At 36.5% G+C, this 24,812-nt stretch overlaps 3 protein-coding genes across 6 annotated transcripts in view; 2 read left to right on the top strand and 1 right to left on the bottom strand.

The window, feature by feature from the left end:
• Positions 1–82: 82 nt before the first annotated feature.
• Positions 83–1,474, top strand: LOC121732707 (dynein regulatory complex subunit 2-like). Its single transcript, XM_042122661.1, has 2 exons — positions 83–281; positions 486–1,474. The coding sequence occupies exons 1-2, from the start codon at positions 83–85 to the stop codon at positions 1,472–1,474; spliced, it is 1,188 nt and encodes a 395-aa protein (XP_041978595.1).
• A 410-nt stretch (positions 1,475–1,884) lies between these two features.
• On the top strand, positions 1,885–6,508 carry LOC121732306. The gene is made up of 6 exons (XM_042122148.1): positions 1,885–2,171; positions 3,694–3,843; positions 4,489–4,641; positions 4,912–5,205; positions 5,496–5,665; positions 6,318–6,508. Exons 1-6 carry the CDS (start codon positions 1,976–1,978, stop codon positions 6,462–6,464), a joined length of 1,110 nt encoding a protein of 369 aa, XP_041978082.1. The 5' UTR covers positions 1,885–1,975; the 3' UTR covers positions 6,465–6,508.
• A 432-nt stretch (positions 6,509–6,940) lies between these two features.
• Positions 6,941–24,812, bottom strand: part of LOC121732304 (protein yellow-like) — a 30,670-nt gene continuing 12,798 nt past the window's right edge. For 3 of the 4 annotated variants that reach the window (XM_042122144.1, XM_042122146.1, XM_042122143.1), the window contains exons 2-7: positions 21,759–22,007; positions 12,235–12,404; positions 10,504–10,665; positions 9,740–9,899; positions 8,218–8,399; positions 6,941–7,670 (exon numbers count right to left, since the gene is read on the bottom strand). In XM_042122144.1, coding sequence (XP_041978078.1) covers positions 7,239–7,670; positions 8,218–8,399; positions 9,740–9,899; positions 10,504–10,665; positions 12,235–12,404; positions 21,759–21,975 — 1,323 coding nt within the window. In that variant the 5' untranslated portion in view covers positions 21,976–22,007 and the 3' untranslated portion in view covers positions 6,941–7,238. Of the gene's footprint in view, positions 7,671–8,217; positions 8,400–9,739; positions 9,900–10,503; positions 10,666–12,234; positions 12,405–21,758; positions 22,008–23,778; positions 24,130–24,812 lie in introns of those variants that run through there. The other variant, XM_042122142.1, reaches the window with a different exon arrangement.

Raw genomic sequence — 24,812 nt, 5'->3', positions numbered from 1 at the left:
GTCAAGATCAATAAAATCATATATTTAACTTTGCACGAAATAGAGATTATTAACATTTAAAATATTATTTGTTTCTGTTAAAATGGGGCTATCGTTAAAACAAATAAGGCAACAGGCAATGAATCTTAGCAATGCTAAGGGCGGCAATAGAGAAAAAGTACTAATACGAACAAAAATTCAGGAGGTCAATCGTGAAATAGAAATACACGCTAGAATAAAAGATGAACTGGCGGAATTCTTTAAGGAAAAAGTTTCCAAAATAAAGGAGCCTGTTTTGAGACGTGAGGTCGAGTCGATGTGGCAATCATTTGAAAGAATGCTAAATAAAAAGGACCATCTTGATGGTTATTTAACATCAACTTTGTCATGAACTGTACTTGTACAGTTCATGACAAAGTTGATAACTATAGCTGAAGATCAGTTGCAATACGCAGTTGAATTCCATTGTTCTGCTATGGGTAACATGATACACTATTATTTTCAAGCTCTAGAAGCTGTCGCTGAAGAGAACAAAAACATATTAAACAAGCGATTTAGACGTGAAGAACATTTTAATGAAAATATATCTATGAGCCAAAAATTAGCAGATGCACACCTCCAAATACTGATTTATGATGCCAACTATAAAGCTGAATCTCAAAAATGCACTCAGAGAGGCATACATTCAATGACGGAACAAGATAAACGTAAGAGAAATGCTAATAAACGCGGGATCGTGCATCAGTATTTTTTGAAAGCGTTCCTCGACATGCGGAATGAATATAGAAGTATTTTTAGGTCGTATGTTAATAATACTACCGATATTAATAAAGAAGTGCGGAAATTAAGAGAAAAAGATAAAGTTCTGGCAGGCATTATAGCAGCTCAAGCAGTACAATTGCAACAGAGCGATGGCATGATAAAACAACTCCGGTCAGACTTACAAGCTATAGAATCTATACAACGGACAGAGCTACATGATCGTATCAACAATTATAGGGATGCGTGTAAACGACTAAAAGTAATTTTAAGTGAAGTTCGTAAGTCAGATGATAAGCAGATTAAGTTTCTAGTCAGTGAATCTAATGCTGCAATAGATTGGCTGAAATCCACCCGCAAAAAAGGTGAAGCGATATTAAAACTAGCAGCACTATCCCGGAAATATGAAACACTGAGGGAGAAAGTGATACCTTTTGCTAATGAACTACCGACTGAAGATTTAACACAGGAACTAGAAGAACCAATTAAGTACACTTTGACAAAGAATATTTTTACAAACAATTGTGGCTTGACGAGATTATGGCAAAGAATATCAAACGCCAAACTGTCGTATAAAGCTCTAAACCATGAAAAACTATTGTTAGAATATGAAAATACAATATTAACTCAAAAAGTTAAAGAAAACCTCAGCAACAAATGTGTTAATAATTTAATTGTTACTTTGGATGGGGTTTTAGAAGTACAAAAATATATAATACAGTATAATACTAATTAGTATAATAACCAATAGCCTTATAAAACGACACCCAAGTATTTACTATTATTATTATTTATTATTAACTAAAATGTCTAAGTATTTCTTATTAAATGTAACCAGAATTAAGCTTTATTTAAGTTACTATTATATTGTAATAGTAAATTATTAAACCGCTAATTTGTTTTACTTTATATTGGTTTGCTTCTTCAATAAATTGTAGTCAAGACGAAGTGCATTGGATAGCAAACATTTAACATTGGTGACATTTACTACCTCATTAATTAACGAATGCAGTTTGAAATCAATACCGAGGTTGAAGCTACTTAAATCAGAAGTAAACCGTAAATATTTTCCCTAGATATTGATATAATTTCGTAGGCATTATTATACAAAATCATTTTATAGCCCCGTTTTGAGGCTAATTGCTCAGACCAGCCCAATCAAATGCAGCCGAATAGCCGATACATAAAACTACGATAATACACTTTCTAGCACCTTTTTTACTTAGTTACGTTTAAAATGTACAAATATGTGGTATTATTATGCCTGGTGATTGGAACTTCTGCAATCTATCCATACTTTGATACTCAGGATTTCATTTACAACGTCCCAAAAGTGTATAGGATATCGCTTACTCTTGACAAACTATTGGAATACTACGAAAAGAAGCCTTCAAAAGATCCTGAATGGTACATATCTTTGGGATTAGCTAGAGGTATGTTTTAGAAACCGTTGCTATTTTAATTTTTTTATTTTACACTTTATTGCAAACAAAAACAATTAAAAGTTACATAATATTAGAAGATAAACGACACAAGTACTGCTAATTTCTAAAAGTAATTTCTTCCAGCAGTCCTAAGTAGAGAAATTTGAACTGAAAATATTGTTCTTACGACGGTTCTTACAGTGTCGTTGGGTACTGTTATATAATTTTGTTTTTATATCCATGGAGATTATAGGTAATAACAATTTACTACTCAATGATTAGCTTATAGTAATGAAAGTCTGTGGTTTCCTAGCACCTAATACAAGTTTGATGTTGGGCTGCACAGTGCACTTCCTATTTAGTTGTTTATCAGAAGTCAGTTGTAATGAGCAGGTGCTCCTAGCTCGGGCATCGATAAAGTTTAAAGATATTTTGTGCTTTAAGATAATAGCAGAAAGCAACGCCCATCCATTACAAACAAATGATTTGCTCACGACTCGAACTATTGTACTTATTGTTGCTGTAAAATATTACACAACAGCTGATAGAGCAATTAATAACTATATCATATACCATTCGTTCTGACACTAGAAATTACATTTGATGTTGTAACTTGGTCTGATAGGCTCTCTTCACGTTGAGGTCTGATGGATGAATATCATCATGATCGCGAAGCATAGTAAGTATAAACGAAGTTGACTATAGGCAACCACAGACAATTATGCCCCTAGACATGTTACATGTTTGCTTGGTCCATCATAAGCTAACGCAGAGAGACCGAATTAAATTACTGAAATTGTTATTTCAACCACAAGTACAAACATCAAGTATTTTTCCATTTGATCTGTACGTGTTGTGTAAACGAATCTTACAAACATACAAAATTCATGGAGCGTATAATGCTCACTGAGTTTAGATGAGCTTAGATAATCAAATTACCTCTCCCCGCTTATCCAGCCATCAGCTCTAACAAACGTATCTCTTTGACCTTAATCGTCACTTGCAAGAGTTTTTGAGCAATTGCTCTACCTATGACCGCAATTTTGTTACCTCTACGTATTATGAATTTTTATACGTAACAAAAAAAAATATTTTGTAGGCCAATGAGATTCCTTTTCTTAAGACAAATATTAAGTTCATGTTTATCGGGTATTTTTTTTTTATGAAAAAGGGGGCAAACGAGCAAACGGGTCACCTGATGGAAAGCAACTTCCGTCGCCCATGGACACTCGCAGCATCAGAAGAGCTGCAGGTGCGTTGCCGCCTTTTAAGAGGGAATAGGCTAATAGGGGAATTTAGGGAAGGGAAAGGAATAGGGGAAGGTAGGGAAGGGAATAGGGTAGGGGATTGGGCCTCCGGTAAACTCACTCACTCGGCGAAACACAGCGCAAGCGCTGTTTCACGCCGGTTTTCTGTGAGGACGTAGTATTTCTCCGGTCGAGCCGGCCCATTCGTGCCGAAGCATTACTCTCCCACGTATACATCTTTTCTTTCAAAATTATAGTAAATGATCAGTTTTATTAATTAACAGGAACTTTGGAATACACAATAAATGAACTGGATAAATCGGTGCCGGAGAAGCTCAAGGAAAACTTACAGAACATCACCAGACGTATGGATAGAATTAGAAACAGCACCGACCTCAGCAAAATGGTTTATCGCAGTAAGGACTACGAATATGGTAAGGTACTATCAGAGAAGTTGATTCATAGGCAGGTGGCGGCCTACGTAGTTTGGTTTTGTTACGTCAAATGCAGCCGATATAATAAAAAAAGACGTGAGTGAAAGAATAAGGTAAGTAACATGAAAAAACGTCCCGTCGTGTGGACTATATGTGTAGCCAGATATATTATCTAGGTTATGAAGTAGATAAGTTACGAGTTTTATGAAAATAATAAGGTATTGTCCGTATGTTGCGAAATGTTACTTGTTCGATTCGTCCACTCACGTTTTTTAAATACGAATTACATTGAATGGACATAGGGCCAAATGACGTAGGTCTGTCAACTGCCTATGAATTAATTTCTTCGATGGTACTTTTTATTATTATAGGCAAGTTATCACTAACCAAACCCTGGTACCGTACATACAGTACATTAACCTTACCTAAGGTTACTACAATATGTCCACTGTGCATGGTACCCGTGCTGGGAGACACAATATAATGATTTTCCCCTGCGTAGAAATAAAAGGTTGAAGTTGAAACCTAAGACTAGTAAATAATTGTAGACAGCGTTATAGTCAGGATACGTTAGAAACCTATTAGATTGCTACTGCTGCTTTCTGGATCCTTTCTATACATTTTTATCCCTTTCCTTGTTATCAGTTGCGAAAGTAATATTTGAAAACTTGGAGATACTGTCGACGATAATGGAGCCGCTAACTCTCGGCACGATGGGCACGCAGAAACCTTACCGTTTTGACTTCGAACAGTACGTCCAGGAAGCGAGGACTAAAATGCCGACCAGGAAAGTTGCAGGTGAAGTTTTAAATGTATTTAATAATTAATTTATTATTATTATTAATAGAGATTTCACCATATAAACCTCACATTGAAACTATGAAGCTCATACATAAACCACCATCTATCTATATTTTAAAATAATTTTGTTAGTGGTTTCAACGTCGTCCATTTAACAGGTAGAACTACTATAATCCAGCCATACTAAAGTCAGTTCGTGTTTGTCACCTTACAGCCAATCATTTATGCAACTATTATTAAATACTGATAAGAAACCTATCTATGCAGATGTCTGTATGATGCAGTTGCTCATATCCGCCATGGAGACTCAGAGTATGCAGGGTGACGAAGCCTGTGAGCTGACGGCGGAATGTAAGGCGCAGATATTTGACGGTTCCGGTCTCGCCTACCAACAGACCAGCAGAGTCCGCGCAATGGTCCTAGCGCGCCTCTTCGGTTGTATGGAAAACGTGGACATATCCGCGAAGATATACAAGCTATGTATACAAATATACAAGGAAACCAAATCGTTGGAGAGATGGGACCATCCTCCTGGCACGAGGACGCTGTTCATGCAACAGAGTATGTATAGCTTTTGTTACAGCTTTGTGCGTGATTGCTATTCAATTTAGTATTTACGGTAAATATTTTGTGCTTTGCCATTCAAAATATTCAGGGTTACACTCAATTCTGTCATTTTACAAAGTTATCATAACTCTTGAAAACTGACTTGTAGTCTATCTTAATATTATCTTTATTTTATTTATCTTTTTTCAGCTATTCTTTTTAGAAACCCGTGCTATGAGAAGAAGTTTCGTGGTTTTTTTATACAAATTGAGAAAGTATATTTTGACCTTATTTATTTATTTCAGTCGCATTATGCGCATCTCAAGGATACGGCGAGTTCATAAAGCCGAGGTGGATGAACAAGATAATATCCTGGCAGGAGCCCAAGGGCTGCTACTCCGATGATCGTCAGCCATTTCTCAAGTTGACTGGCTTTGTTGGTCCCACTGCTGCTGCACCACCGAAAGACAGAGAGGTAGGTTTGACAACTAAACCATAAACCTGAATCCATGTTATCGGGTACCTCGTGTCTGCATGCATTTACATAAGTATGTCTTTACTTATATCCAGCAGACTATATCACTAGACGGATGTGAACCACGTTCCGACAGAAAATCAGCTTTCCTATTTCATTGCTTGCCTGTTCCATATTATCGAACATTTGCAAACTGTATTCTTCCATTCATATTCACTTTTTTAGTATCACTGTAACTGGAACACTTTGTTAATAAGTTTGCTGTGAAGGCAGCTTAAGTATAAAGTCATCCATACTAATCACTTAAATTACTCTGTCATAACAATCTTCCATCGATGCTTCTTTTTCCAACATAAAGCAGTAAAATTTTCTCAATGATAGCACACCCTGGGAAAAATAAGCTGACTGACTGTAAGCTGCTTCTATATAAATATAACACATTTTACATGCTTTTGTAAATTAGTAATGTAATTTTCCATCTTTTTAGTAAAAGATGGCCCCAGGTGAGTTTCTTACGCCGGTTCTCCTCCCTGGGTTAGTTCTCGAACCGATGGTAGGCCTCATGTAGACGCGACGTTCTAAAAGTGTTAGCTTTGTTAACCTATTTAGAAATAAATATTTTGATTTTGATTTTGAAAAGTATTATTTTTAGGAGCAATACCGCGTGAAGAAAGTAGCGTCATCCGAAGGTGGTACTTGCAACTCTCTGTCGTCAGCGATGGCGCTGCAAAGTCTAGTGATCTACATGCGGGCGCTCATGGAAACTGATCAGGCCTTCCAGTATGACGTCTTGGAATAAACTGTATTTGTAAATTGTTGAGACAAAAGTTTTTTCGTCTAGTAGAGATATTATGTAGTTTTTTTTAAACATGCAGGAATTGTGGATATTGTTATCAGTTATCACTTAACAGATTTATTATCCTACTTTAATTTTATAAAGATGGAAGTTTGTATGTATGAATGGATGTATTCATATTTTTCATAGTCTTTTAGATTGAGACTCGAGTTTGTCAAAAATACATATATACTAGATAATATTATAAAGCTGAAAATTATTTAAATGGATCTCACGAACTACTGGAGCAATTTTTATGTTATTTGGAACAGATAATTGTTTTTATTATTTTCCATATACTTAGTTAATAATATTATGTGGTCTGTGGCTGCTTTAGATACCTATTGAAAACGATTTGAAGAAATACAACTATTTGTTATTCATAAATATTTAATTAAATTTAAAGTTACGAAAAACATTATTAATAATTATGTAAGTAAGAAACTTTAAAGATATAAAAATACAAATAGATATGGTCTAAGCTAACTTAATACTAGTTGTACTAAATCTCATTATTGTACAGGTTTTATAATTAATACTTACGGCCGAACTTACTGACACTCAACAATTATTATTTAATTTAATGAAGATTTTGTCATAAATTCGTATTTGCTGACAAACATTCATTAAATTAAAGTTAAGTAAACATTAAATCTCTCTAAGTGCGGTCGTTATTCCTATATGACCAGTCGTACCACATGATGTTGTTCAGTAAATGGTCGGCCAACGCCTGTATCTCTAGAGATACGACGCAGCGCCATACTTGAACACCAAAGGATTCGTGATGATGGGGGATATTCGATCCGCATGGTAGTCCGGGCCCTGGTGCTTTGGGTGGTTCAAGCACTTATCCACCAGATTGGAGACCTTTTCAGCGTGTATCCTGTAGTTGACTCTATCGGAGCTCATGGAACCAGTCATCACTCGCTGGAAGCTCGACGTCAGAATCCAGAGCTCCTCCTGATTCTTCAAGTTGGTGACGATTTTGACGCCGCTCGCGAACTGAAGAGTCTCCTGGTTTACGGCGATCTGGTGGAAGTTATCAGGGGTGTACTCGGTGCGGGAGTTCCAGCACCAGATGCTCGGTGGATCCATCATGCCGAAATAGAGGATGCCGTTGCTGTCCATCGCTTCCGCCGCGGATTGGATGGGCCGACGGCCGGGGAAAACCTGTGAATGAGTAATGTATTTATCTAGGTCTAGGACTCAAGGTGTTAGATACACTATGATTTATTGGAATGCCAGTATGTGATGCAAACAATGTAATTTCCACGGAATAAAAAGTTTTGTGCATATCTAAGGTAGAAATAACGTTATATAAACTTTCAGTTTGATTTTAAAATTTGCTACCGTTAAACCAATTATGGTGATTTTTTTATTGACAATACTCCTTCCCACACCAGTTTCGGTCTAGGTTGCCGAGTGGTTTTATAGATCAAGTGTGCGAATAACACAAGTGCAATAATAACTATCCTTAACTCTGATAAACCAATAGCATGAATGACTGACTTATTAAACTATGTTTAAACGGTCAGTCTGGCATCAGTTCAGTCCATCAACCTTAAACTGATGACAGAATGATGGCCGGAAAGTAGATAATAAAAAAATTATCAGTCCGTCAATCACACGGTTACACGATCATTCTTTCGTCTGTCTCAATCAGACTGATTGACTAACAGTAGTTACCTAGTCTAACAGTCATGCTCAAAATACTCACGTTAATGGAATTAGGATCAGCATTAGAGTCCATTATGAAGGAGGCGTTGCGGATGACGCTGGTCCGCACCACGTTCTCGGTGGTGGACGCGAGCGAGTGGAAGTACAGGTAGCGCTCGTAGCCCTTCTTGTAGGGAGATAGCGCCATGCCGATCACGCCGTCCATCAGGTCGAAACTCTCGCCTGGAGATTGATTGATTGAGTCGAACGTCAACTTCATAATTAACGAGCGCTTATGTTAATTCCATACATTTTAATCGCATATTCTATAAAGAAGCGATTCAAAATCTTGGCTAAAGGGCCTGGCCATTTAGCCGAAACTTTTTTGTTTTTGCTTCGTTATATTATCAAAATTGTATGGAATTGACATAAGACGAGTCGAACGTCAACGTCATAATATTAACGAACGCTTATGTCAATTCCATACATTTTCATCGGCGATTCTATAACGAAGCGAAAACGAAAAGATTTTGGCTCACCCCCCTGTGAGCCAAAATATTTTCGTTGAGATTAGAACGTAGACATATTTCTCTACAATAACCTATGTGCATTGTGCATGCTATAGGCAGACACAACTATCTAACATGGCAAAACGTAGAACCAAGTTCTAAAATAAAATAGCTATGTAAGTCAATGGTATAATAATTATAGACTATCCTATTATTGACTAATTATAATTAATTCGAAGGGAAACTGTAATTATTGTCCTAAAATGATGAGTCATTAATGAAGATCACTGATCATTTACTAAGCTGTCTAGAAATAGAACAATGATTAAAATAGTTTAAGTATAATTAAGTCGTTAGTTTGAATCGTCCACTCGGCATTGAGGTGGATTTCCTTATTAAACACATCTAGTTGTATAACTTACGATTCGTTATGGTTTAGTTATAACATCTGCTTTATAACATTTACAATAAGCGGGCTCTTCAAAATTAGTGACTAATTTGAAGATGCTGCATGCCTCTGTATGTATACATATCTCTATACAAACATGACTCTTTTATCAATGATATTCTATGTTACTAACGTAACTAGATTGGAAGTTTACGGTAGCAACGCGTTGCCACTTTGAAGATGCCTGCAGGCATATCTCACATACATAATGACATAACGAATATATGACTTGACATTGTCTTTTGAACAAAAAAGTGGTTACGCATTTCTGAGAATCTTTTGTAAGACATTGCTACTCTAGTATTTTAGAAACTCATTGTCTTTTATCTAACGGAAAGCTTTTTTGATCTCCTCACATCATTATAGCTATTTCTAGATGTTTGATAAAGGTATACTTTCTTGTTAGAGTTACAGAAAAGGACTTGCTGGTAGTTTTCGTTAGGACTAAATGTTAGCCTATCGCGAATATGTATGCAAATAGATTCGAAACTGTGATGCTTAATGGCCACGGAACTCCATATAAAACATTTTAGTATGAGAATGTTTAGTCATAAGTTTTGACTCAAAACCGTGTAATTTTCTGTCACTAAGAATTCGTGCTTGGTCCCGCTTTCGACTCAACTTACCATCAATAGTGAACGTTCCGTACGACGGGAAGGGGTAGAAGAGGCGGTGGGTGACGCGCCAGGAGCGGTTCCGCATCACGTCCACCACCAGCAGTCCGTAGCCCGTCACGTCGGCCACGTACACGTATGTGTCACCGCAAGATTCCCGCACATCAACCACCTGGGAATATCATATTATGGATTATGGAATACATAAGATATCGCTCCCTTAGGCTGCGTTTCCACCAAAGATGTGTTGCGAGGAATGTGTTTTTAAGATCCAATAGCATCGCCGCGCTGAGCGATGTCATGGCAGGCTCAAGTGAATGAAGCTTCGATTAGCTCTCAAAAACACATTCCTAGCAATACATCTCTGGTGGAAACGCAGCTTTAGGCCGTTTCATGCTAGCGGTTTGCGAGCGAATGTAGGACGAAGGGGGCGTCCACCGAATAGGTCCTACGGCCTACCACAGTCGCGGAAAAATCCAGTTGATAAGAATCAACTGGATTTTTTATACACATGCACTTTAGTATTTAGCGCATGTGTGCAATATCTATCAATAACATACAAACAACAGCTATCAATTACGTGTCATGACGACGACCAAGCTTGATCTCTGATCTACCGATATCATGCCCCGTGCGTTTAGTTACGTTTTCTTCTTGCCTCATGAAAGAGATTTAAAAGTCGAACCCTACGTATTTTCATTTCATCAATCTTATAAGTGTTTTAAGTGTTATAAAAACTAAATAGCAGTATTACTGTCTATAATATATACACTTACGGGAGTAATAAACAGAGACGTAGGTGTCTGGGCTTTATCGATTTTGTGTCGGAACACGAGGCGGTCGGTGTCCAAGTCGAAAGCCAGCAGCTGCGGTGGACACCGCGCCGTGTCCCCGATCTTGCCCGCGTCCATCACCCAGAGACGATTGCATTTGTCTATCTGTGAACAATATGAAGCCGTTAGAATAACACCAGGATCGAATATGATAACGTAGATTTGACTTTAACCAAATACTAAAATATTAATATGTTTATCAAATTAACTGTATAGTTTTCTGTCATTAAATGGAGTTTTTTACCCAACTACGTTGAAAAAGGTGCGGAGGGAAGGATAATATTTTTAGACTTTCGTTTCAAAAGAAGATAGTTTGATGTGCTTGTTGCTTGTCTGAAAATGGCGCCTAAACGAATTATTAGTATAGACTATAGGAGAAAGTGGTAATGTGGCCCCCACTTTGTTTATCAAGCATTATTTAAAAAATATAGGAGTCAGACACCTAAAAATACATTATGGCACTTCTTATTAATTTGCTTAAACATGTCTTATTAGGGAACAAATAAAACTCGTGCAGGATAATCGAAAGGTTTAATTATTCTTAATCAATCACATTTGGTGATTTGAGATCAAGCGATGGGAATGTGACCGCCTGGGGGGTCACATTAAATGTATTGCACAAGTGAAACTTAGTTTAACGGCAAAAATCACAAATGTAATAGTCACCTTCGGAGCCTCCACAGGCTACATAGCCCTTATGTCAAAAATTTGATACTGTACCCCAAAGAATTCTATAAGTCTTTGCTGTACCCATGGCTCTCTAGCTCTGTCATTGGAATAAACTGTGTCGCAGAACATACACGGCACGTCCGCGTTTTCAGGAACCATAATATATTTGTATATGAGTCGTCATAATTAGTGTTCATGGCGTCTATGTCAGTTTCAGAGCTACTGCTGTATATTGTAGTGTCTCTCTGGCGTCAAATGGCATTCCTATCAGCACCTTCTCCATCGTGGTTACGTCTTCTACGACATGTAACACTCTTACATGTAATGCATCCCGGGGCCACATTACGACCAATGTGAGGGGCCAAAATCTGGGGGCACGGCAGTGCCCCCGCCATGTCGAGCAAAAAAGTGGCACGGCCGTACCATCCTTTTCTTGATTACAATTATTGCTAATATTTAAACAAACGTACCAAAATATTTATTAAATGTTTAATTTTATATTTACCTTTTAAATTCCGTAGGAGAGCAGTTTGATGTGTCCGAATTCCGATGTTTGAACACAAAAGCCAAATACTTATTTGTTGTTTCTTTACAACTATCGTAATAAAATCACACACAATAAGTTTCGCCGGTCGCAAGTTTGAACTCGATCAAATAACAATCGAACTTGACAGCCTCTGTTGGATTTGTACGGTGCTAAATAATTAGTAGCATGCCGCGAGCATCCCGTTGCACCAAAAATTATACTGGGTAGCTTTGTTAAAACATTAAAATATTGAAGGGGGGCAATATATTATGTGCAGGGGCCACATTACCACCTTTTCCCTGTACCAAATAGTAATTTAATTAAAATTTACAAATTTTACACCAAACTATAACATACAATTAGAATAGTTTTACTATTCATATTTACTGCATAGCCCAATTAAAGTTGGATTCAAATAGCAGAATTTGTGTAAGTACTCTTATATCATTTAACACATTTCTCATTTACGTTAAACTCACAGCGACTCTGAAGACGGATGTCATGCCGTCGCAGTTGGAGCCCTGGTTGTCGTGCCAGGAGTAGTCGGGGTAGGGGGAGATCTTGCCGTCGTCCTCCGCCACGCCCAACGTCACCGGCCGCCCCTCGTCGAAGCGCGGGATCGTCACGAACATACGAGACTTCTGAGGTGCTGAAGAGTGAAAAAGGTTATAGCATTCTTCGGTGAATCTTTGTCAAAGAAAGGCCGTAAAATATACTCAAAAATATAAGGCGCCTTTAACGTTTCATTTAGTATTGAGGGCCGAAAGCTACTCACGTAGTACCAAACTCTTTAGTAATCTCAAATCTGTGCTGTGTTCTTTTTCCTTCTCCTATTCATTGTCCTCACATTAACAAAAGAGAACACTTACTTAAGGTTGAGTAAGAAGTTAGATAAGTACTAAACTAATTTTCTCAAGTCCAGATATCTATAGCCAAATACTATACAAGCAATTGGGTCAAAAATTTAAGTATGACATGACTTAAGTACAACAAGTATCATTCTTCAGTAATTGGGTCAAACTCGTGGGTCTATAACACTGACTATAATCTGACTGAAACATGTTGACAATTCGGCCCTTGCTAAGATATTTAGGCTGGCTATGCTGCATACTTATATTATTTTCCCATAAGCTTTTGTAATTCCTAAGCAATGCGATATACGACCATTTTCAGATTCGCCTTAACATTCCACATTTAAATTGTATATCAATTCAACGTTTTACTCATATGGTTATAATTTACACGTTTCTGCTTATATAATAGCTATTACTGAAATAATTGTGACTATTAAATACGTATTTATTATAGAATATTAGTTCCCACAGAAACGAAACGAAACGAGGCTATCTTATATCTTTAAACGAGCAATTCTTGTATATATATCTTGGAATCTCGGAATCGGCTCCAACGATTTTCATGAAATTTAGTATATAGGGGGTTTCGGAGGCGATAAATCGATCTAGCTAGGAATCATTTTTAGAAAATGTCATTTTATTCGTGTTTTATCGAATACCGAGCAAAGCTCGGTCAAATAGCTAGTGTAATTTTAAACAAGCTATTCTAAATTAAACTTTATTTATTAAGCAAGAAAATCAACATTCACTGGAATAGTTTAAATGCCAAAATATGCACCTTTTTGTAGAGTAAATCTAAATCGATATATTAAATGAAAGAGAAACTTTAAAGAATTACCGCAGCGAAACGTTTCGGTTTGGTGCGACGTGACCCTTAGGTTTACCATTGGATAAGCTAATTAATTGGTCCCTATAGTTGTCATGGCGCGAATCTATGAAAAATTACACAAACACTTTCTTGGAAGGCTTAACTGGTTGGTGCAAAAAATCCTGTACGATTTAGCGACATAGCTTTTAATTAATGTTTATTTATTTATTTATTATTTATTATGAAAACCAACAGCTTACATACTTAAAAAAAATTACATAGAGCGTTTAACAAACAATAAAGCCAATAACAGGTTTCCCATATATAACTATTATGTAGTACAAACTAAAACCTTAAAATAATAAAGGCACATTAATATTCATATTGAAAGTTAAAACTCTAGAAAGAAGAGGCTGGTCGAGAAATTTAACCAGTATAGGGCTCTTGGATATCTCTAGTGGCCCGGCGAATGGCAGATTCAGGCAACACGTGTCCGTCAGAGTGCGATCAGCAAAAGTGACTTGTATGAGAATCATATGAGAAAAGCGGTCACGAGTTTCCGCCGTCAACCGACCCGCGGCGTTGCCGTAGCTTAGCAACGATATCCAAGAGGCCTATAGCACAACAGGTACTGTTAAGTTCATAGACTTAATATATCACATAATATTCAAACCTTTTTTATTTTTAATAAGACTATAATGTTACCATGCAGGTTTTAATAATATCGAGGTGTTTTTAGTTGTGTTTTATGTAAGTATTTGATTTAAATTATATTAACTAATTTGAATTAATTTTAATTAAGAAGACTTGTGCAAGCAATAATATTATTTCTTTAGTCATAATTTCAGGCTTTTTACCGAATTTATTACTTGGATTCTAAATTTAGCCTTAGAGTGAGAAAATAAGTCAATATTACTGAAATGCTTATTAAATACATGAGTGATACGTGTTAGGACAGAATTTTGTGCGTAATTTGTTTGATGCAACGGAACATGCAGTAGTGGGGTCTTACGGGTTCGGTATTTTGGGGTTCGAAATGAAATTTGAGATACAAGGTGTGGACAATCTATTCTATTATTTAAAATATCGTAAAGAAAGCCCATATCCAGGACAATACGCCTCTGCTCTAAAGTTAGCAGATTGTGTGAATCACAGGAATCTTCATAAGTTTTAAAGAATTTCCGGCTTTTATAGTTCAGGTGATTAATAAACTTCTTTTGTATTCTCTCTAGTCGGCTTTTATAGATAATGTAGTGTGGAGACCAAATAGGACAACTATATTCTAGAATACTCCTGACATAAGCTGAGTAGACTGACATAAGAGCTGTAGGGTTTGAAAAAGATTTACAGCTACGCAGAACAAATCCAAGGTTTTTGTGAGCTTTCGAGATGATATTCTCAATGTGGTCGAGAACATGAATTTACTATCTAAAAAGACACCCAAATCCCTGATACCTACTACGTTTTCTTTTAATGACGATTCCATCAAGCTTGTAGTGATTAGTAATAGGGTTTAGTTTTCGAGTAAAGGTGATGCACTCACATTTACTAGAGTTGACTGTGATGTTGTTCAATGCATAATACGAGAGTAAATTGTCTAAATCGTTTTGAAGCAAGATACAGTCCATAGGTGTTCTTATTTTAAGAAAAACCTTTTTATCGTCTGCGTACATTAGATAATTTGAGTTTTTTATATATAATCCAATATCAAATAAGTATGCATTGTAAAGGAGCGGACCCAAATGAGAGCCTTGGGGGACGCCAGTAGAAATCCGAGCGATAGCCTCCCAAGACCACAGCCTGTGACCGGTTAGACAAGTATGATTTCATCCATCGTAACAAGTCTCCGTGAATGCCGAGAGCCTGTAGCTTATGAAAAAGAATATCATGGTCTACACGATCGAAGGCTTTCTCAAAATCCGTGTAGATTACATCAATTTGGCCACCACCTTCCATATTTTCTAAGATATAGCTAGAGAAACAAGCCAGGTTGGTAGTAGTGGAGCGACCTTTTAAGAAGCCATGCTGTTGATTGGGTATTGATTGATGTAAGATGGGGTATATATAATTGTAGACAATTTTTTCCAAAACTTTTGCCGGTACATTCAATATAGATATTCCTCTGTAATTTTTTATGTCCATACGCGAACCTTTTTTATGTATCGGTACTATTTGAGCAGCTTTCCACTTACGTGGAAAGATTCCTTCTTTTAGAGAGCGATTATACAATATTGTTAGTGGAAGAGAGAGCGAATCAAAACAACGGGACCAAAATATTGCCGGTAGACCATCGCTGCCTGCGCCCTTGTTAGTATCAAGGGATTTTAAAATTTTTATTACTGCAGATTCTGTAGTTTGAAAATTAGAAACAATGTCAGCGCCTGAAGGTGACAATTGATGAAAAGTTTGAGGCCCAGAAGGCGTACCGAATACGCTTTGAAAAAAAGAACTGAAAGCGTCACATATTTTTTGGCCGTCTGTGTATTCAGTTCCATTTAAGCTTAGTTTTTTGGGATAAGCTGAGCCTCTTCGCAACGTTTTAATATATGTCCAAAATAACTTCGGATGGTTTTTTATAATTATTACGTTCACAATTTGATGTATAGTCACGAAGACATATTTTTTTAATTCGATGGTCTCTCGACCTCAATAAAGCAAATTCGTCATAATCTAATTTGTTCCCATATTTCTTCCAGCGGCCGTGCGCCTTAGATTTTTCTTTAATAATATTTATAAGTGCAGGCGAGTACCATTTTGGGTATGAACGTTTGCCCGAGATTCGACTGACGGGTACATGTAACTCGACACAGCGATTAATAACATCGTACATAAAGTCTACTGCTTTATCTAGAGTGTCCGTAGACAGGGCAGACCAATCGAACTCTTTGAAGTGTTCATTAATCGAGGTATAAGGCGCCTTTCTAAAATTAAACTTCTGGGTAGCGGCCTCGCGTAAGGGTGTGACGTTTAAATCCAGTACGGTAAATGAAAAAGAGGGGTGAGCACGATCCTCGCTGAGAAGGGGTACGGAGACACGGGTTAAGTTCAATGGGAGATTTGAAAAAGCTAGATCTAGAGTGTTATTACAATGATTTTTTAAAATATTATATTGGCGGAGGCCACTAAAAGAAAGAAGATCTAATAATTTTGTACCTGCAGTTTGGATCTCCACCGATCCTTTCCTAATCAGGGAGCTACCGTACTCGTCCCAATGAAAACAAGACAGATTAAAATCCCCAATTATAATAAAATTATCATTCGGGCAGACTTCCACCATATCGATAACCGCTTTACCGATTGCTTCTAAATCGCTAGGCAAGCGTCTCGGATTAGGTGGAATATAAACTGCACAGAAGTGCAGATCCGTAGTCGAGGAACACGTACTCGATGGTATAGTGACCCACAGCGTCTCAATATTGGAACAGTCACGGGCGCGCGGCACGGCCGCCAGCTCGCGGCGCACCAGCACGGCGACGCCGCCGCCCAGGCGCTTGCCGCTGGCGGCAGGGTCGCGGTCGGCGCGGAACACGTCGTACCTGTCGTCGCACACCTCGCCGTCGAATACGCCGTCGTGTAACCACGTCTCAGTTAATATTATTACGTCGTAGTCATTATTCAAAATGCTAAGTCTCAGATCTTCGCATTTTGTTCTTAAGCCCCGAACGTTTTGGTAGTAGACGTTTAATTCGTTAGTTTCCATATTATTTAAAATTAGATTTGATATCTATTATTTTATTACCTATAAGTATTTTTAAAATGTTTAAGAAACGAAGATTAAAACGTTCGAGGTTATATACCAGTCTGTATCGTCTTATCGAAGAATATAAGTAGTCGCAAATCGCTTCACGGTCATTAAAAACGAAGAATATATTAATAATATTATAGTATAATAATCCAAACAGTTTGTTATTGGTACCGAGGTAATAATGTATTATAATTGTGAAGACGAGCCAATAAAAATATATCGAAAGTGAACATTTAAACACGTAGAGTACTATAAGTTTAGGTGTGCAGTATAATATCACAAATAACTTACTTATGTACCTGAGATGTGGATTAAAATAAATGCAGTAATTGTAAGAACCTACATTATTACGAACATTTAAAAATGTTAACGTTTTAACTGTGATCCGGCGGCTAGTAAGTGCAATAATCGTACGGCGTACGCGCCGAGCGGCGACAACAGCTGAGTAGTAGTACCACATCGAACAAACCGGTCCACTAATGACTACAATTACACTACATACGATCAACAGTAGTGCGTGCTTTACACGTATAAGACTAGGTATGGGCCGTTTGGATAATTTTCGGTTTATGGTAGATTGCAAGCTCAGTATCATCAATTGTGTGTCTGGAGGAATTATAAGATTCACAATTGTTGATTTTTTACTATCATTTAATATGCTATGTAATAAGTTGACCAGGACTGTTGTGTGAAATTGTTTGTTATAATTAATTCTTGACGACATCATGAGTTTATTATAGGTAATTATGAACGAGAATAAAGTGCAAGCCTTCGACATATTATTTATATCATGGGTATTATAAAGTGATGCACCCTTGTTTAGCGCATGACCCATTGTGTGGGTAGATTGAGAAAAAATATTAATGCTTGCTTTTAAATATACCAATGAGTAAGTGATCGTACTAGAGGAACAAATGCATAATATTCTAATTGTACCGAGAGTTACTTTTACAATATTAACCAAGAATTGATTTTTACACTGTAGATATTTTAGGAACTTTAAATGCGAATTGTGAAAATAATTGGATTTTACAGTGTAGATATTTTAAGAACTTTGAGCATGCGAGTTGTGAAAAGAAAACTTTTTTAGAGATATGCAGTAATACTTTACAGAAATAATTGATGATTTTAATGTGATGAACGCCGACTAAACAATCTTCAGTACATCTGCTTCTTGTATGATTTGAAGTGCTTGAGTGGTTTCGTTTTTCCTCGCGAAAATTCTGCCATGTTTTGTCCACACGTACTGATAGTTTTTTTGTTTCGCAGCCTCTCTGCACTGTTTCAGAAGTAACTTGTTCAGTGGTGTAAGATGTTCGTTCACGAATATTGGAGATTCGTTGCCTTTGAATCCCAGGACGTTAGCGGAGAGGCGGTTTTTACGTATGCCAGATATAATATTATCTTTTAAAAGACGAGATTTAAGTTTGACAATGATATTTCTTAGACGTCCTTGTTGTTTCTGTATCGGCGTTATACGGTTAATCTCAAGAACATCATCCTGTGAGATATTAACGCCAGAATGTTTAGTTAAGTTATAAAAGATGTCAATTAAATTTTCGCCTTTTTGTTCTGGAACTCCGACAATTTCCAAATTCAAAAGTCTTTCTCTTTGATTATTAGCATTCAATTCCAACTTTAAGCGATTATTTTCATTTGATAGTATATTTATTTTGGATTCTAGTGTCTCAATAGTCTTTTTTCCAATATTTATTGAATCCATCTTTTTATTTAGGGTATCGCACTGATCACTGTGAAACTATATAGACTTTTCAATAGCTGCTACTTGATTAATAGTGTCCTTTTGTTTTAGCTCCAGAGACTGGACTTGTTTTTTTACTTCTCGATATTCCTGATGCATATTGCTTATGTCCGACTTAATTTCAGCGAGAGAAGTATTGAGAGACTCGCCGAGTTTTTCTATATCTGCCGTTATTGTGGCGTTGAAGTCAGTTGTTATATTTAACAAAGTTTTTTTAAACTCCGCTTTCCAGACCTCCATAGTAGCCATAACTTTGGATGTGATGCCTTCAATTGATTCCGTCAATTCAGCGTCGTGCTTCCGTTTTGAACGTAAAGTCACATTCCATTCTTCCAAAGATTTTCGTATTTCGGGATTAGAAGCATATTTATCCTCGTTGACCGGTGATCGAAACATTGTGCGCTTCTGTCTCGATGTTACTCTTTGATCGATGCACGTCGGGGAGAAAATTGTCAAATTGTGACTTATGTTAAGCGGTATACGGTTTAATTTTGTATGAAGATGTCGGAACAAGACTGTGAACACGTCTGCACTACTCAAGGCTCGAAAACATAATGTTAGTTACGTTTACAAGTATATTTAATAATATGTGTTTAATAATAGCAACACCGAGCTAAATGTCTTTATAGATGAATTTGGATATACTTTTTTAATTATAGAGTATTGTTTTTCTATTAGAAGAATTTGCGGACTTTAATATTCCTCAATTTTTGGTATTCCCATTAAATACAGTTCCCATAATATACTATCAGAGAAGTCGATTCCTAGGCAGATGGAGGACCTACGTAGTTTGATCACGTTACGTGAAATACAGCCAACAGATCACAATTAACCGATCCGACCAAATGACGTTGGTCTGTTAACTGCCTAGGAATCAATTTCTTCGATGGTGCATTAAGCATTTATAATTATGAAATCCTAAAACTGTGGGAAAGCCCGAGCAGGGTTCGAATTTCTGTTCCACGGACTCACTCACTTGTTTTGTGAAAAAAAAATCCACAGCCAAACATAGATCCTCCTCCCTTTTCGGAAGTCAGTAAAAAAAGGAATTTTATTTGTTGTTATTTCGATTTGGCGGCAACCGGCGACTAGACGGTTGAATATACCTAGTTTTTTTATATAAAAAGTCGTAAATAAAACTAATACTCACATTAAACAGTAAAAAACTATCGGATTTTCGTAATTTACTTGTGGTTAGGACGTCGGTAATAAAATAACTGATTATCTTGTTTTTATTATAAACCACATCCTTATGAAAATAAAAATAGTTAATAAAACCGGCTAGCTTCCAAACACACCCAAAGAAGTTCGTCTCCAACGGGCATTATTTAATATCAATAAAATTTCACATTTGCTTTTGATCTTCTATTTTTGGCTATTACTACGTGTCGAAAACGACCAGTTTTTTTTTTTCGTAAAATATTCAAATTATTAGAAATCGAAAACCAGCTTGTTTATATTTTTAAAACTGTTGTAATTTGTCCCTACTTGGATATTAGCGATACAAAATTGAAATTTCAAGATTCATCACGCTATTTGATGTTTCATTCCATGCTAATGTTATAAATACGAAAGTGTATCTGTCTGTCTGTTTGTCTGTTACCTCTTCACGCCCAAACCGCAGAACCGATTTTGCTGAAATTTGGTATGTAGATACTTTGAGTCCCGGAAAAGGACATAATATAATACTTTTTATATTACGGAAAAATGTACGGTTCCCGCGCGATGAACAAATTTTGGCGCAACGGAGTTGCGGGCGTCATCTAGTTTTATATATTTTTCTGAGTTGCATCATCAAGTCGCGCCTCGCTACGCCGCGTTTTGGTGTAAGGTCACCCTAGTAGATATGTAATTAATAAGCTCTACTTAAGAAGTATAAATTATAATGATATCAGGATATTGATTTGAAGAGAAATAATTATTGTAGGAGTTTCAATATTGGTAGAAATTATTGAAGGGAAACGGGCATTGGGTATGACGTTGGTTCTGGCGACGGTTATTTGTCTACATGGATGGATGACAAATGACCGGGCGCTTGTGGCGTTTATTTGTATACAAGATGTAACAAAAAATACTTTAGGGTGTGTATGTGTTTCCCTGTAGAGACTTCACTGTGAAAGTAGCAGCGCTAAAAGACCAATTTTGTTTCACTTTTGTATAGGAAAGCGTCCCAGCGTCATGAGTTTCCCTATACAAAAGTGAAAAAAAATGGTTTTTCTGCCCTGCGACTTTCACAGTAAGCGCGCGTTCAGACGTGCGCGTTTTCTGCGCGTTTTCTGCTCGCGCGGATTCATCATTCATAGCAATTTCACATGTCGCTATTACTCGCCATTACGTCAATCGCGCGAGCAAAAAACGCGCAGAAAACGCGCACGTCTGAACGCGCGCTAAACTCTATACAGGGGACCCATACACTCCCTAAAATATTTAAGGACATTTTGCCATCTCTAATTGAGATGGACCAAAATAGAGAGAAAACCCAAAATATAATAAATTATGAACCATGAAAGAAATATAAATAAATAACAAATAATAAATCATAGGTAGATGACGGATCTAATTTATTTGGATGGGTTAATGTTAGTCGTAATTTGTAGCTGGGTTTGATGGGACCCGACCAAATTCCCAAGGCCTTCCTTCTGCGTATGAATCAATTATTCTGATAGTACAATCGAGGAATTTGATTCCTAGACAGTTGAAAGACCAACGTCATTTGGTCGGATCATGTCAATTCAATGTTAATTGTGGCTGGGTTTGACGTAACGCGTATACGTAGGTCCCCCATCTGCGTATGAATTAATTACTCTGATAGTACATTAGTACAAAAAACTTACGAGGTCTATAATTCATATCAACATCAATCGGCACGGAGGCACCGGGAACGTAGAACCTTCGGCTCATGGCGATGTCCCTGTCAGCATCGCTTGGGAACTCGAAGTCCAGCTCGGCCCAGCCCCGTAGTATCCGCAGGCTGTCCTTGCCCCGGGCACCGGACCAGCAGCAAGCCAGACAGTAAGTCAGCAGGAAGAACCGTTCTACTCCATACGCCATCTCCGCTTTGTAAAAGTCCAAGATCTTCGGATCTGTGGAGAGGATAAAATAAAAATTATTATATTACTGAATAGATTTGAATCAAATACTTTCAGAACGTCGTTGTTACTGGTGTCTGCTACCGGTTCAGGAACTAACCCGGCGAGAAGAACCGGCGTAAGAAACTCGCACGGGGCCGAATAAGGTTTTGTTACAAGGTGGTAATTAGTAAAATTGACAACAGATGTTGTCGATTTCTTAAAACTTAAAACTTCAACTTAAAACCCCCAATTACAGCACAGGCTAAGTAACTAAACCAAGTGATAATACATTAGGGTGTGTATGGGACACCTATATAGAGTTCGCTCTATATTTTATACTAGCGGCCCGCCCCGGCTTCGCACGGGTGGACATTGATTTTTAAATAATTTATTTTGATAAGAATTAATGCCATGAGTAAAATAAAGGCATTTAAATGTAGTCCAAAAACATTTCAAGATTTTTTAATAAAAAAATGGTTATTGTGCCTCACTCAACATAGATAGGTATAGTGTGTCGCGGACTTTTTTGTAGATATTTAAAAGATCAACAATTACTTAGAACATTTTATGGTTCTATCTTTTATAGTTTAGGCAACGTACGCGAAAAAAGTAACATTTCTGGTTGATTTTTTACACCTTGCGTCCGAAAATCCCCAATATCTTACGGAACCCTATTTTTTTCCAAAATAAAATTTTGCCTATGTTCAGCAAAATTAATGTAGGATTCCAATGGTAAAAGAATCTTTCAAATCGGTCCAGTAGTTTCGGAGCCTATTCAAGACAAACAAACAAACAATCAAATCTTTCCTCTTTATAATAGTAGTGTAGAAGGGACACATTCACATACTAAAGTATTATCCCTTAGTTTTGTCACGCCATTTATGTGCCCTAATTTTCGAAAGCCTGAAAGTAAAATATAAAACTGTTGTACTTTAAAACTGTGTTTCTGCACTGCATGACAAAAATTATGAATTTTTAATCCATTAAATAAATAATCATGATTTACATAATACGGTGAACGTTCCCATATCAAGTTTTTAGACGCGCATTTTTATTTACGCATCAATTGCAAACAAAAGGGTGACAGAGTTTATTGATCTTATATGAACGGAAAATCATAATTATTACGTTATTCTAGCTAATTTGACTCGCAATGTATTAATTTTTGTGTTGTCATTGTTCAGAGGGGGTTCCGAGACGAACAAGCAGGTTCGCGGCAAGCACTTGGATTTTTGCTTGCTTCAAGCATAATAATATATTGAACGTCCAGCATTTATGTGCTTGCTCCGGGCTTGATGTGACTTTATATTTTTTGCTTTTACTTGAAGTATACGTGCTTGCCGCCAAGCTGCTTGTTCGTCTCGGAACCCCTTAATATTATTAAATTTTAGTTGATTTAACATCAATATAATATATATACGTCTTGGAAGGTCCAAGATAAACAATAATGTCAAGGATAATCAAACAAGGATTAGTCCTTCTTCAGAGAACATTGACAGAATTTAATACAAAGGACTCCCTTAAGATGAAGAATGAAGATGCATGTTTTTGTTTCCAATATGCGACTATATTATCATAATCAAGATAGTTTATATATATTTATCAAATAACCTAATGAGGTTATTTATTAATTTTTCAGTTCTGGAATTCACAATATAATATTTTAGCTTACAAAAAGGTCTTAAAAATTAAGTATTAATTGATTTTCGAAATTGATGATTTGATTATTCGCAGTTTAGATATATTTTACAATTAATAATAATATCTTATATAACATACGTACCATATTGCCTCAAGAGAGCGTTGCAGATTTGATACTGTCCAGGTCCAGGTCTCATGGTTAAAATTTTTTATTTACACAGTTTCAGAAAGGCAAATTAACGTTTTTTTTTCAATCCTACACTTAAAAGAAAAAATGTTGCTTTAGGGTAATTTGAAGGAAAGATTTTAAATTTTTTAGATAAGTAATTATGTAATCAACAGCTTTTAATTTCAACTAAACGTGCTACAAGTTAAAGCTGACTTAAATTGACGAGTGACTAATCACTAATTAGAAACGTTAGTTATCGGACGCATTTAAAAATAAACTGAAAGAAAGGCGTCCTATAGGTCTTATAAGTCGGCGACGAGTAGGAGACACTCGACAGGCGATTCTCAGCCACTAATTAATGGTGGAAAACAACGCTTTTTGTATAATAATTGTATCATTGTTGCGAGTTCGTGATTGAGGCAAAATATGCGGTTTTTGTTAGAAGATAATATCATTCATGGTCGTGTGATGGTGGTTGAAACAGTCGTGACATTGAACTTGTAAACAACTTGGCGCGAAATGTACGCAATAAGGTGTCAGCTTGACAATCGCATTCTAATTTTTTTTGTCATTTCCAGCCAGTTCACTTTCATAAGCTACTAATCTTTATTGTCCTAAATTAAAATCTGTGGTAACCTCAGAACAGGTGGTAACCCCTGAATCCTGATACTTCCACTGGTACATAATATTGCCTATTCGTTCTTGAAGTTATAGTGCATATTTATAAATACATAATATCATTATTATAACGAGAAGAAAAAATGGTATCATTATAATTAATTATCAACGATATTAACATTTTATAAGAATAGCATTTTTACATTGATATTTGAAACGACCTATATTAGATCGAATAATTATTTATTTATATCTATTTATTTTTATTTATTTATTTATTGATAAAAAATCCTCTGTTTTCTTAAATTAGGGTATTTGTTTTAGAGCCATGCAATATTGCATGGTCTATGTTTAATATAATTTTATAATAAGTATAAGTGTAACATTCG

Source organism: Aricia agestis, chromosome 12, assembly GCF_905147365.1.
Source record: "Aricia agestis chromosome 12, ilAriAges1.1, whole genome shotgun sequence".
Classification (NCBI taxonomy): Eukaryota; Metazoa; Arthropoda; class Insecta; order Lepidoptera; family Lycaenidae; genus Aricia; species Aricia agestis.
The sequence above is the reverse complement of the archived record's forward strand: the minus strand, read 5'-3'. Positions and strand labels throughout refer to the sequence as shown.